Source organism: Podarcis pityusensis (assembly GCF_964106645.2).
Source record: "Podarcis pityusensis genome assembly, chromosome: 5".
Classification (NCBI taxonomy): Eukaryota; Metazoa; Chordata; class Lepidosauria; order Squamata; family Lacertidae; genus Podarcis; species Podarcis pityusensis.
In genome coordinates, this window is record NC_138032.1 from 59,136,210 (window position 1) to 59,151,568 (window position 15,359).

At 41.0% G+C, this 15,359-nt stretch overlaps 1 protein-coding gene across 9 annotated transcripts in view; it reads left to right on the forward strand.

The window, feature by feature from the left end:
- The window catches only part of MGMT (O-6-methylguanine-DNA methyltransferase), a 171,061-nt gene that overhangs the window by 147,968 nt on the left and 7,734 nt on the right, over window positions 1-15,359 (forward strand). For all 9 annotated transcript variants that reach the window (XM_081007222.1, XM_081007220.1, XM_081007221.1 and 6 more), the window contains one exon: window positions 8,269-8,408. In XM_081007222.1, coding sequence (XP_080863348.1) covers window positions 8,269-8,408 — 140 coding nt within the window. The remainder of the gene's footprint in view (window positions 1-8,268; window positions 8,409-15,359) is intronic.

Genomic DNA, 15,359 nt, shown 5'->3' on the forward strand with positions numbered 1-15,359 from the left:
GAAGGGACCTTCAGCATCTGAAACACTGCTGTGCGTGAATTGATGAAGTTGTGTCGTTTCAAATCAGATTTCTTCCTACCTTTTTATTGTTTTGATAACAAGGTTATGCCCTGGAGGAGACATGAGCTTCAGTGAGTCTGCAAATGTGCAAAACAAGTTTGTTCACTTCTTGCTGTTGAGTGTGCTATTTCAGGAATACCATCATCACATGCCTATTAAGGTTTGAGGCATTTATAACAGGAGGGGCAGGAGAGAGCGATCTCCAAAGTAGAAAACAATGTCTGTGGGCTTCATTTCTAACTGAAAATACAGAGATAACGTCTAACTTCCTTTAACTGTTTGTCTTTTACTGAAGTGCCTAACACAGTAAGGCAAGCTATTAATAACCACCAAATGTTTCTTCAGCTATTTTGCTTTTGTTTGAGTGACAATTACGTGAGCTTAAGTTGGCACATGTGACTGCTGTCATGCATTTAGGTGTTTAAACTGAGTGGGAATCACGGTTGCTGCATTTAAAGGTTTGTCTGATTTGGGGGGGGGGCGCTTTTATTTGAAAATTGTCAATTTTGTCAAAATGCAAGATTTAAATTGATCTGTCATCAGGTGGTTAGAGGCTGGGGGTGGAATTTCGCTGGTGAGTTCCTCATTTCTCATCACCTCAGTAAGACAAAGTATTCATTTCTAAGGGCTAACACTACAATATGTCCTATCAATATGAGGTAGGAGATTGTGTTCCAGTGCACTGAGAACTAGACTGAGATTGTCAGAGCATTTATATTCATGAGAGTGAAATAATGCTTAGCCTGACTAGGCTTCTACATTCCTTAAATGAAAAAGATGCGACATTAACTCTTTGTAACACCTGCTGGCTGAGATTTCCTTAATGTGTGAAATTTAGAAAACGATGAGTTTTGAGTTAGGTTGTTAGTGAAAATATTGTTTTTCTTCACATCCTCCTGCAAGAGTGAAGACAACAAAATCAAAATCCAATCAGCAAGAATGACAATAGTGTTGTATTTTACACAATTCTTTTGTTAGCATTATGATTAAATATATGTGAGCTAAGTAGGGGGGTATTGGGGCACTCTTGGTCTCATGCATGCATGAACATTGAAATGCACACTGGCTCGATCATAAGAAACAAATACTAGAACAGTTTCCTAATTCTTTATGCTGTTTTAATAGGAAAATGGCAGCAGAGATTACAGTACCCACCGTTATTCTACAATGGCAACAGTGTTGGGCTTCAAGAAAGAAAGTAATCCACAGCTGGGCAATACTTTTACTGGGAGAAACCAAAATGTCACAAAATAATGAGTAAGTTTTTACATTCTCCAGAAGTCTTCATCAGAGTAGATAGTATACAAAGCCAGGGAAGGGAACAAAAAGCAAGCTCTATTACACAAAGTACAACAATTAGCCTAGATGTTGTGGTCTTGGAGTCTACATTTATATTTTCATAATTGATATTGCAGACTGGTCAGATTCGTCTCTTCTAGTTTTATCAGGTTGTGGGATAATATCCAGCTGTTAGCCCTATCTGACTCATGACTTTATGTGAGATACATGGGTTCCTGGTTGGACATAGAGCAGAAATAAAGCGAAAGTTGGCAATCCCTATATTAGCAACAATAGAGATTAATTTTGGGTGGTTTACTAGGTAAAAGAATCTGTTGGTGTCAAATCCAACCTAATGGTTGGACTGAATGTAACCACCAAAATGCGAGTCCATCTTCAGGCGGTAGAAAACCATATTCCTCTGATTATAGCAGGAATGGGGTTCCTCCGGTTCACAGGTCAAACTTGGCACACCTAGGGCTCCATGTTGGCACATGGGGCCATTTCCCCTCAAATTATGTCTACTCACTCATCAGCTAACATCGCTTGTATTGTCATCTGACAGGGTTGAAATATGAAGTCCTGTGTTGACAGAGAGTGGGCACGCAGCTAAATAAGTAGAATGTAATCCCTGTTTAGCAGCTGGTGAAGAAAGGGTTAAATTATGCTTAGTTCAGCAGAATTCCAATGCAAGCTCCTTCTTGATTAAGGTAGGGATTTGCATGGACCCACCTGTTGAAAGGGAGGTGCTTTTAGTGTGGTGTTAGGTGATGGATAAGTGAACGGCCCCTTCTACTTGTCCAATTGGGCCTGCATGGCCAATCTTGATAAGGATCTAACTCATAAAGCCAAAGAAAAAAAGCAAGTTTCTCAGTCTGGATTATAGTTTCCATTCATGAAAACTATAAAATCTTGGTGTGACGTCTAACCTAACACAAAGATCTGGAGAACTCTTGAAGACCATTCTGTGGCATTTTGCTTGATCCTAATAAAAGTATTACCCAGTTGTGGATACTGAAGGGAAATTTCTGCCCCATGATAAGAGGGCTAAATTTGAACACCATCAGAAACTCAAATATCCTCTCTTCGAAAAACAGTCCACTTGCATGTTTGCTGGGTCTCTGGGCATTTGTTGTATCAGTCATTTTCGGTGATACATCGTTGATCAAAGCAGCAGACCAAAGTTCAGTATGAACTCAGATTTTCTCACCATACATATCTTTTGAGAGGCAAAATATCCATTGTCTCCTTTTAAATAAAGAATGGACTTTTGCCTCTCTGCAGCATCCCCTGTCAGGTAGATTTATCTACAATGTTGGAAGCAGCAGGAACGCAGTCAGAGCTGTAGCGAAGGCGGCAACTAAACTTGCCAAAGGGAAACAGAATGAAAGAAAATAATGCAAGATGAAAGGGGGTTAAAGAAGCCTTGATATCTATCTCGTCCACAGCTCTCTCTATATATGGTAGGAAAACCAGGCTTCAGCTAATGAAGTTGACGCTTAAGAAATTGTCATTTTTTTAAAAGAATGTGTTTCCACCTGACCCACAAATTTATATTAGAGGGCATATCTGGAATTTAAACATTTTCATAATCCTGTTGCTCCTCTGTAATTTGTTTGCCTATCCAAAAGCATCAGTTTGCAGCAGTGTCCATACATTTGCAAAAATGACCTGGAAGAAGCTGCTCTCATATGAGAAAACTGCAGGTGCTTTGTAATCCTTAACATTGCTCCAAATACCGTATTTTTCTGTCTATAAGATGCCCCCATGTATTTTGGGGGAGAGGGACGCGGGTGGTGCTGTGAGTTAAACCACAGAGCCTAGGACTTGCCGATCAGAAGGTTGGTGGTTTGAATCCCCGCGATGGGGTGAGCTCCTGTTGCTCGGTCCCTGCTCCTGCCAACCTAGCAGTTTGAAAGTACATCAAAGTGCAAGTAGATAAATAGGCACCGCTCCGGCAGGAAGGTAAACGGCGTTTCCGTGCGCTGCTCTGGTTTGCCAGAAGCGGCTTAGTCATGCTGGCCACATGACCTGGAAGCTGTACGCCGGCTCCCTTGGCCAATAAAGCGAAATGAGATGAGCGAGATGAGGCAAACCCCAGAGTCGGTCACGACTGGACCTAACGGTCAGGGGTCCCTTTACCTTTACCTTTTATTTTGGGGGACTTAGATTTAAGAAAATGGGGGATGGCCCCGTGTATAAGACGCCCCCTGATTTTTGACATTATTGGGGGGGGCTAGTCTTATACACAGAAAAATACGGTAATTGGGAAAGCAAGTGCCCCTGGATATAACAACAATTATTGAATAAGGGTGCTGCCTATGTACAGCTACACTGAATCTCTGTGTCAGAAGAATCTTACTTTGTAGTAAAGTAATACATGAAAGCTAGTTAGGAGCATTTTGAAGACCTTCTGGTGCATATCTTCAATGCATTACCAATGGATTTGCTTATGTTAACAGCAGTCATTGAAACATGTGTTCATTGAACCTACTGCTCAGCAGGTAGAGCCCTTTCTGCCCTTGGGGGTGAACTGCTTTTCTGCAGTTTTATAAAGCTGTCCTACCCAGACCTTGCAGGGAAAATAAAATCTAGACTTAACCATAAATTTCCCATCCTGGCGGGTTTGGGGTGGGGCAGTCTTGCAACACTAGGCAGGTAAGGGGGGAAAGATGTAACAAGTGGAGCTTGCATTGCTCATAGGTTTGTATGAGTTCAGTGGAATGCCCTTACTTTCCTCATTACCTTAGACTATAAACAGAGAATGTGGATATCAGTGCATATTTTTCCTATATATTTAGCCATGGCCAATATTTGCATCCATATTGAACATTTGGGAAGGTCAGCCACCTCATTTTGAGTAGATTATATTTTCAGGCACTAGCTGAGAATTTAGTAATAAAATATTTGGCACAGTCACAGAGCTGCTTGCCTTAAACTAATTATTGTGTTTGCTGCCTACAGGATGAAATTAAAATTTCAGATACATTTATACACACACACACACAGAGAGAGAGAGAGAGAGAGAGAGAGAGAGAGAGAGAGAGAGAATCATTTTATAAACATGCACAAGCATCATTTAAAAATGTATCTGAAATGTTAATTTCATCCTGTAGGCAGCAAACACAATACAGTGGTACCTCGGGTTAAGTACTTAATTCGTTCTGGAGGTCCGTTCTTAACCTGAAGCACCACTTTAGCTAATGGGGTCTCCTGCTGCCGCCGCACCGCCAGAGCACGATTTCTGTTCTCATCCTGAAACAAAGTTCTTAACCTGAAGCACTATTTATGGGTTAGTGGAGTCTGTAACCTGAAGCGTATGTAACCTGAAGCATATGTAACCCGAGGTACCACTGTAGTTAGTTTAAGGGAAGGAGCTCTGAGACCCTCTCTCTCTCTCTCTCTCTCTCTCTCTCTCTCACACACACACACACACACACACACAGAATTCTCTGTTCGCGCCTGAAAATGTGCAAGTGGTGTGTGCATGGGGCATGTTATGAGCATATGAGTATGGGGTGGCGCCTCCCACTACCTTGTTAGGTATGCATTTTTGAGTCTACTCTGGATCAATATGAGCAGTACCAAATAACATACCTCCCCAGCCCTGTCCACTTTTTTGTTGGCCACGCTCCACCACTGGCATGCAGCCTCTTGAGGTGAGGGTTGGGCCCAAGTGAATGCAGACTTAAAAAAAGGCTTCCCAAACCTTGCTTTACATTTACTTACACTGAATATCCACTGGTCATTTTGTAGTCTCTCTGTAGAGATCCAACTGGATTTTTACTAACCTAAATAGTTTGGTATCATCCATAAAATTGTCTGTCTCACTGCTCACCCCTGATTCCAGATTAACTAGTCACAGTACAAAAGTTTGTGGGGGGCGCTTGCTTACTTCGTTGCAAGAACTGTTCCTTTGCTCTTGCCCTGTGCTTGCTGTCTTTTAATGTTGCACTCCTAACAGTTTAATGCAAGCTGCTTTTATAACATCAGCCTGCTTTTGATTCCAGTTGGCTTCTGCTGTGGTGGTGCACTGCTTTTGTGCCGCGCAGAATATATATTCAGGACCTGCCCCGAGGAGTCATTAACCTGACAGGGAGACTGCCGGGGGGGGCAGGGGGGGGCAATTGCTGAGCTGAGCCTGCTGTGGGTGGCTGCAAGACTACATTTCCCAGTATGCATCACATGAAAGGATGGGAAGCTTAAGTCAAGAGCAAACTGATAAGAGCCCCCTGTTTCCAAAATTAAATTATCAAAATTCACCTTGTAAAATCAAAAGGCAGGCAGATCAGCGCATGGGGGCACAGCCCAACCCACAGAAGAATAATGAAATGGAATGGGGGAAATCCACTCTTCCCTTGTTGCAATTGGATTTCAAAATAGGCCTTTCTAAAGAAATGACAGTAAACAAAATCTGTTTGCCTAAGGAAACTCTCCTAGCAATCAGCTAGTAACACAACTCCATGTGCTAATGAACCCAAAGCTGTTAATATGGTTTCTTCAGTTAAATTGATTCATGAATTTTGAAGAGAACATTATCTAATGAATTTTCTTTGAATAGAAAGCAATTAAAAGGACAAATCAGTCTGATTAACCCCAAAGTCACCCTAGTGCCACAAATGGTGTACAGTTTGAAATTATATCATAAAAAACTAGAGCAGATTTGCTATCTCTTCGCCCTCTACTAATCCATGTAAATTAATGAACAACAAAGTTAATTTCTTTGATGACCCTTTTCTAGTATCACCTGGATTATGCTGATGTTTAATTTGCTTAATGTTATAATAAAAGCTAAACAGATTTTTTTTCAATGAAGTGATTATCATTCTGTTCAGTTAAGAAGTGATTTTTTTAAAATATTATTTAAAACAAACATAAAAGTAGGTGGGTTTCAGAACAAAGAGAGAATACTTTCCCCAGACTGCATATTGTGTGAGTGACTTTTTTGTTATATTGACAGAATAGAAAAGTAATTTACCCTCCTGAAAATCTTAAGTTTGTTAGCCTCAAAAGCACTGCTTGCCATTTCAGCTTGAGCTTCCTCACTGCCATTGTCTTTCAAGTAGAAGGGTTTTTTTTGGGGGGGGGGTGATCCATGGTAAGCTGAACTCTCTAGTTTGCATGTTCGATGATTCAGTCTGCCTTTTTAGCTCTCCGCTTGGATGCAAGGTGGAGGAAGAAACATGGGGAAATATAGCTCAGAGCAGATGTGAAATTTCCCCATTTTCTCGCCATAGTGAGGTGAATGAGGCTGTTATGTTTCTACCTAGGCATAGTGCATCAAACTTTCCTTTTTTGTTTCAACTGCTGAGAAGGAAAAGTGGTGGACTAATCCTCTCTTTTCCAAAGACACTCTCTGGGCCCATGTGGACACAGTCAGTAATGTGAATTTTTCCAACACACCAGCTTGGCAGAACCCTTTTGGTTATAGGCCTTCAAACATTTCAGCAGCTGATTGGGATGACTCTACAAGAAAAGCAGCTCCTAAGGTATTCTTGTACAGTTCAAAAACCAAGGCACCGCTTCCGATTGGCTGCAGGAGCTTCCTGCACTCAACCGGAAGCCGTACCGGACGTTCGGCTTCCGAAAAACGTTAGCAAACCGGAACACTCACTTCCGGGGTTGCGGCGTTCAGGAGCCAATTTGTTCGGGAGCCAAGCCGTCCGACTTACCAAGGTACCTCTGTAATGCTTATAGTACGTCTGTGTGCGTTAGACTTGGGCAGCGCAGGTACATCACAGTTTCAGATTGGAGATAACTCAGCAAAGCACCATCTTCTGCAACGGTGCCTGTAGTTGGATCATGCCTGGTCAGCCACGGGCAATTTTTAATCACCATAGATCATGAGTAGGCAAACTAAGGCCCGGGGGCTGGATCTGGCCCAATCACCTTCTAAATCCAGCCCGCAGACGGTCCTGGAATCAACGTGTTTTTACACGAGTAGAATGTGTCCTTTTATTTAAAATACATCTCTGGGTTATTTGTGGGGCCTGCCTGGTGTTTTTACATGAGTAGAATGTGTGCTTTTATTTAAAATGCGTCTCTGGGTTATTTGTGGGAATTCGTTCATTTTTTCCCCAAAATATATTCCGGCCCCCCACGAGGTCTGAGGGACAGTGGACCGGCCCCCTGCTGAAAAAGTTTGCTAACCCCTGCCATAGATGAATGTCTCATTATGAGCCAGCAGCTACGTTAGTAGGTTGCCAGGTTCTTTTGCTTCCCTCCATGCCTTATTAAGAACAATATGAAAATCAAGTGTAACTAGACAGAAAATTAATAAGTCTTTCATTTCTAACAGGAGTTTTTCTTCTTCCCCCATTTAAATGTGCAGCAAATTTTCAGAGACACAGGCAGTTTCTGATATCTAGAATGCTAAATGGTAGCTAGAGGGTCTTTGCTGGGGGTAAAATAAAAAATAAAAACAGTCAGCTAGGGTAATACGGTCTGCTGGCTGTAGGGCTTCCTTTATAGTGTGACCCAGCTGAAGTTTGAAATTAGGAAATACAAGCTTTATAAAATAAGTACCGCCAGTTATTCCCTTCCTCCCCCTCTTTTTTTTTTTTTAATTTGACTGTATGCTAATTTATACTCTGCCAATTTAATGGGAAAGCACATTGTATGTGTTAACAGGATAATTGTACTGGAAGCAAATTAAAAATATAGGAAAATCAAAGCACTGAATGCCTTTTTAATAGTGATCAATTACTTGGAGCACAGTCTCTAATAATCATGAATTTAAATATAGAACACAATAATAGAACTGATTGGTGTGCTAATTCGAAAGAGAAAATGTTGCTCTTCATACCCTAGTTTAAATGTCAGTCTTCCTGACTATTTTTATCTTGGGTAGATTAAAAAAAAAAAAAGCCTTGCTTCTGAACATTGTGTTGCTTCTTCCTTTTTTATTTTTATTTTATTTTTCCTTTTCAGCTTCATTCACCAGAGAAGTGTTGTGGACCCTGTTGAGAGATGTGAAATTTGGAGAGGCAGTTTCTTACAAGCAATTAGCGAACCTGGCAGGCAACAGCAAGGCAGCCAGAGCTGTGGGAGGAGCAATGAGAAGCAATCCTGTAAGTTCATGTCAACTTTTAAAATAAAGTTGATGGAAGATGGTGGTTTTAGATAGAAAGCTTTGCGGGCTAAATGTCATTAGATTAAATATATCTGCTGTGAAAACTACTCTACCCATGAGTAATAAGGTCAGTAAGTGTTTTTAATCAGCATTAATGCATAAACCAGTTTAATGTGATTTATTTCCCCCATCATTTATTTGAAATAGGAGCGCTGCATTTATTTTAATGCATCCACCTGTACAAATTTAGTTCATTTTCCTTTCTTTTTCTTCAATGAAATAAAAGGCTTGTGCTTATTGGATAGGTACTAGTCCCACTCAGAGATGAGATCGTCTTTTAGATTCTTAATAGCATTAGGGTGGTGCGGAGGTAACACATTTTGTTTCATTACCTGCAAACAGTTCTGGTTACATGAGCTCATATGGTGTGAAAGGGCAAAATGCCCTCTGCACTCCTATAGGAACAAGTTTGACTTGGATCCCCAATGTGTCAGGTTCTGGATTTTGGGAGACAGGCACGTTCCAGCCTCCTTCGCACAGCAAGTCACATTGCCTCCGTATTCCTGTGGCATAGCTCCATTAAAGACTCTCACCAATTTAGGCAATGTAGAACACAGCCTTTTAGTTGTAGCAAGCTAGGGATATAATTATACATTAGTTTAGTCATTTTTGCCCCCTTAGTGACGTGTGTCTGACAATTGCCTCAGATATTTTTTAATTTCATATTATTACCTTGGCATGAGAATTGGCTGACATTTGTTATTGTGACCTATGTTGTAAGTGTGAAGCTATCTAGGTGCTGGCACAAAGTTTTAGAATGACCTTACTGATTTGCTTTCATTATCAAAGGACAGGGAAGGGGGGGGAGGATTCTGGCGTTGTAATGCTTTGCTTTGGTTTGTATTTGAAAGCGTCTCCCCTTTATGGGGGGGAAAAGCCCCTAAACAGTAGCAGCATCCCCATCATATATTTTCTCTGCAGCATTTAATTGCATTTTGATGCAACAACTGATCCAAAGCCCTGCAGCCTTTTGAACTTCGTGTACTAGCACCAGAGCTAATGGTTCAGCGGTATCAATCAATCATTCATCACTATGTTGCCCAAAGAAAGGCAGAAGCAGCCAGGGCTAAATCTGAACCAGAATTTTCCATGCCAGAGCTCAGTCCTAGAACCTGAAAAGCAATTTTTTTTAATGCTTTTGAGTCATGATACCCCACATTCAAACACTGAAGTCTGGGGTGCATGGGTACTGGTCATGTGGGGCAACTTGGCAGAGCTGAGTCCTGGAGCAGCTAGTAGCAACTGATTCTGAGTGAGAATGGGAATGTTTGTGTGGTATCTTGTTCCTGCCATTTACCTTCAAGACTCATTTGCACTCAATATGATTGCTAGTATCATGAGTCTCTTCCACCAGCTTGGGCGTAGATTGAAAGAAGCTGAAGCTACATATAGAGAGAGTATGAAGCTAATTCAGACATCTCCACCTTAGCATACAGCACTTGCTGTAGTCCATAAAATTTCCTTCATGCTCACCATGAAGCTTCTCAATTATGAGGTAGGCTTTGAGGACCTGTGCCTTGTGTTGACCAGCAGGACAGATTGGAGCTGTTGGTGTTGTACTATCCACTTTGTTGCCTGAGGTGGGCCTAGCTGGCTGAGGTGGGCTGAAGTGTGGTGTTGGAGAACCCCAGGGTGCTAGTTCTGGGAGACTTCAATATCCACGCCAAGCCTACCTTGACTATACCAGCTCAGGATTTCATGGCAACCATGGGGTTGTCACAAGTTTTCATCATAGGGTAGGACACAGTCTTGATGCAGGGTGTGAGTGGAGTTGGCTGAATAGGAGGGGTGAATTTTCTCCATTATCATAGACAGGCCATTGTCTGGTGAAATATTGGTTTTACAGCTCCAATCCCCATCTACAAGGGCATGGGGCCCATTAGGCCGACTCACCCCTGGAAAGGTATGGAATCCCAGGGATTCCTGAATGCTACGGAGGATTTTCCACAAACCAAAGCTGGTGATCCTGTCAGTGCCTTGGTGTTGCTATGAAATAGTGAGGAGTGTCAGGCTGTTGACCTGATTGCTCCTGGGGGCCCCTCTGACACTGTGGAGCCTGGTAGGCTTCCTTGTTTTCCAGGGAAAAGGCTAGAGGACAAGTGGTGTAAGAGTCAAAGTGCAAAGTTGATCAGAGCACAGAGCCGTGCCTCCTACATGGTGGTGAAGGTGGCAGATAAGGCTTACTTTTCTGCCAACATTACATCCTTGAGTAGTGGGCCAGCTAGCTGAGAGGGGCTGGCCAGGTAGGTCCAGGGAGTGGTTAACTCATCTTGGTGTGTGGGCGTGTGAGGTGCCTGATTCCTTGAAGGGGGGTGGTAGGGTGGCCAACTTGTAAAGAAGCTCTTCCTGGACCCTGAAGAACGTGACAACTACTCCCTGGTCATTAATATCCCTTTTATGGGTAAGGTACTTGAGAGGATGGTGGCAGTCCAGTTGCAGATACTCTTGGAGGAAACTGATTATCTAAACCCATTTCATTCTGGGTTCGGGCCCAGTTTGGGGATGGAATTGGCCTTGGTTGCCCTGGTAGGTGAGCTTATTCAGGAGCAGAACAGTGCGAGAATATTGTAGGATGATGACCCAAAGACAAGCATTTTCTGCTGTTGCTCCTGATTTGTGGCATGAGGAACCAGCAGTTGCTTCAGATGTTTTGCAAATACTTCTCTTTTTGTCCATGTATTTCCTGATCTAGAACATCAGACTCTTTTTTTTTTTTATGTCTATGAATCTTTGTTTTATGTTCTTTTACGCTGTTGTCTCATTGGTTTTAGGTTGTATTTTGTTTCACTAGATATTGTTTCTGTATTGTACATGGTGTATTCCACTTAGAGATTTTTTTAAAAAAATGCTAAGCATTTTATACATGCTCTTAAATAAAAAATATCAAATTTAACTGTAAAAGTTTTGCTAATACTTCACTTACATTAAAACAAAATATATAAAATTATTTCCATCAGTCTAGATTTCAGTGCATACATGAAACTCTTCTTTAATCAAGAAGACAGCTCTATGAATGGATGCCTTTGCATGCCTAGAGCTGTCCTCTGAATTGACATGAATGTGGACGATATAGGCACTCTATAGGCATTGGATCCTATGGACCCACAAGAGATTGCTTAATTAGTATAGTGCTTTTTGCAGAAAGACTACATATTATTGGGCTATTGCAAAGCATTTCATTGCATTCACAAAACACAATGCAACCAGTATATATAAAATCAGTGCTTTTTCTGGGGGGACATGGGGGGGGGACGCATACCCCTAAACATTTTGTGAATTTTGGTTTGGCCTCATTGAAGGGCAGTATTTCAATATGAGTAGGAAAATGAGAGTACCCCTAAACATTTTTTAAAGAAAAAAAAGCACTGAATAAAATGACCATATTTACAATTTGTACAGACATCAGTCCGAATTGTCTTTGCTAATATAGGAAAACATGATCTTGTGAGGATCTGGAATTGGAGTGTTACTAGAAATCAGACTTTTTAAAAAGGCTATGAGAGTCGATATTTCTAATATCCCTGATTTGTTTCCCTAAGAAAAAGTGTTATTTCACACTGCAGATCTTGCCCACTTAATTTCTGGAGTGTGCATTCTACAGGTCTCCTTTTGTAGTTAGGTTGATCACATAATTCATACACTGACCTTCAACTTTATGAGAAGGTGGAAAAGGTGCCGGCAGCAGCTGAGAGATGCAACATCTTTGCTTTAAATTATGCCAAGGACTTGGTGGAGATGGCTCACCTTTTTGTGAAGAAAACTTCAAATAGTTTACTGCAGTTTAGATTGATTGTGATGGCTGCAGTCCTTAAAAGGAACCCATAAAGTTCAATTAAAAATCTCATTAGAATAGGATGGGAAGATCAAAAAGAAATCATACAGACCCCTGGGAATTGGAGAATGTTGGGCTGATTAGTCCAAGACTATCATAAATGATTCTTCTATGACTTAAATATCGTATGTTCAGTAGAACTGCTAGTACAAGCTGCAGTAACTGCCTAGGATTTTTGTTGTTGCCAATTTTATATGCTTATGTTATCATTCAAGCTAAAACCTGACACTAACATCGATCTAGCATAAGTGAAGTGTGTTATTCAGTCAAAATGTTTAAAACATTCAAGACTGAATGGAGTAATTGTGCATTTAAGAGAAGATTGTGAAGCATTGATTTGGAATGTGGTACGCACATAAACCTAGTTGTGCATTAATTCCTTAGGTGGCTAGCAATAAAACTGGAACACATGCTGGTTCATATTACAGTATTTGTTTCTATCACAGAACAGGGGGGAGAAAAAGCAATAGGACATGAACAAACCGAAAGATTATTTTTTGCTAAGTGTGATTTCTGTTGTGTGTTATAACTTGATATTTCAGCTGTTTCCATTATGGCCTCCCTGATCTATTTTTGACAGTTTGGCAGCTTTCTGTAACTATTCAGTCTATCAACCAGTATAATAGGATGGTCAGTTTTCCGCTGTATCAAATTGAAAACCCCTAACAAGCAGAGCATCACAGTTGTGCAACATTCTGTTCCATCCTCAGACTGAAATTGCTAAATGCAGTTCAAAAGCAATCAATACATTGTGCAGGGAGTTTTTTCCCCCTCACCTTTTTCTAAACAAACACATTATTGAGGAGTTAGTTTATTCACAGATTGCCACGAGCGTTAATGACCACCCTGAGTCTTGTTCTGCCAGTCACCTAGCTGGCTGTTGATAAAGATTTAGCATCATGTTCTAAGTGTCAAGCCTGTCAGTAGTGCTGAACCATTTGACCAGAAGAAAAAACGCAGAGGGAGCTATTGATTACAGCTTCTCAGTGTCACTTGTTCACCAGGATTTAGGTATTGATGAGGCTGCGAGTGAAAACAAGCTCTTTCCCTTGTGGGCCTCTACCCAGAAGAACAAAAGCAAAGTTGGAGAAAATATTCAGCTGGTACCAGAATCAGAGGGATTCCATTATTGATTGAAAGGCCCCTTCATGTTATTTTTTGTTGGAGACAAATCTATGGGTTTGGAAGTTTTATAGCATTTGAGAAAGAGGCACTGTAAGTGATGGATTCATGTATTGGATGAATTAGATTTCCCAGCATGAAAATTTCAATGGGGCTGTAGTAATATGAGCTGCTGAGTTATTGATAAAAATTGCATTAAATGCAACTGAAGCTCTAAAGCAAAAGCCTTTGGCAGTATTTTTCCCTCCAAAATATCCTCAGGGCTCTAAAAATTTTTTTGTGCATTTTATTATTTTTAGTTGGCTAAATGTTCTCACCACAATTAAACCAAAAGGAGGCATTGATCAATCTTGTTAAATGGCACAGGTGATATAGTACCTGTAGTGCATTTTTTCACTACTGCTGAGAATCATAGCATAGGTGCCTAAATATTAAAGATGCACTGACTGCTTTTATAACTAATATGATGTTTGTTTTTCAGTGAGAACCAGAAAGTATTTTCTACCCTTAGCATTGTATCTAGCGGTATTGCTCAACTCAGAGTAAAGTTGCATCAGCGGACTGATGCGGGGAGCCATTATATATATATATATATATATATATATATATATATATAGTCATACTTTAAACCATGGAATATTATTTTATTTTAAAAATGGAATAAAGTTGCTTCCCTCCCTGTTCAAGGAGGGAACAATTTCCAGCAATTTTCCCTCCTGCCTGCAGTCCCTCACACCTAACCTACATCTGCTCCACATGTGTGTTTTGGGGATGCCTTCTGGAGCCGATTTAGTGGGGAGTGCTACAAGGGAATGGAGGATCACAGAAAATTGCTTCCCTCTCCATTCCACTGATGGAAGCCTTACCATCAGCTCAGTGGCATTGTAAATCTATGACTCCTACACTGTAGGAGAATGAGAATGGAAAGAGCATTATCACTGGAAGTTCCTAATTTCCCACCATACATACTATCAAAGTATTTGAGTTGCATTACTTGCTAGACAGCAGGTGGGAGAGTTGACACATACACTCCAGCTCTATTGATTATTATTAATAGTAATAAATTTTATTTATACCCCACCCTCCCTGGCCAGAGCCAGGCTCAGGGCAGCTAACACTAGTAAAATTACAATAAAAATATAATGGGGGGGGGGGGGACCAATTTGAAATACAGGCTAAAATACAATTTAAAATGCAGCCTCATTTTAAATGTAGCCCATAGATCAAAACCATGCAAACAAGGGTCAGACTGAGTCCAAACCAAAGGCCAGGTGGAACAGCTCTGTCTTGCAGGCCCTGCAGAAAGATGTCAAGTCCCGCAGGGCCCTAGTCTCATGTGACAGAGCGTTCTACCAAGTCGGGGCCAGTACTGAAAAGGCCCTGGCCCTAGTTGAGACCAATCTAACCACCTTGCGGCTTGGGACCTCCAAAGTGTTGTCATTTGTGGACCTTAAGGTGCTCCGCGGGGCATACCAGGAGAGGCGATCCCATTGGTACATGGTACAGTAATGGTACAATACTTATTTTCTGATTGATGTGTTATTGAATGTGTGCTTAATTCTGTAGTTCGTTTTCCAAAAGTATCCATTTAGCTGATAGAATATCAGCCTTCCTGGCTCAGGTAGGGCAGTTCCAGCTTTCCATGCAATCATCTCTTGCTCCAGTATATTTTAATGGTAACCCAGACCTTTGTGGTTGCAGTTACACTCTCAGTGCATATTTGTTGCAGAATTTACACACCCATAGACCTACAGTATAGTCCTTCTATTGCACAGTAGTAAACATTGCCCTGAAATTCTGAGAACTTACCATTTGTAGTTTTTATTCTGGAACCAAAAAATATCCTCCAAACTGGCTGATTTTTGCTGCTGCTGTGCTTTTTTGTCTTAAGCAACTGCAAATGATTAAATATTTCAAAATCTAGAAATGACATTT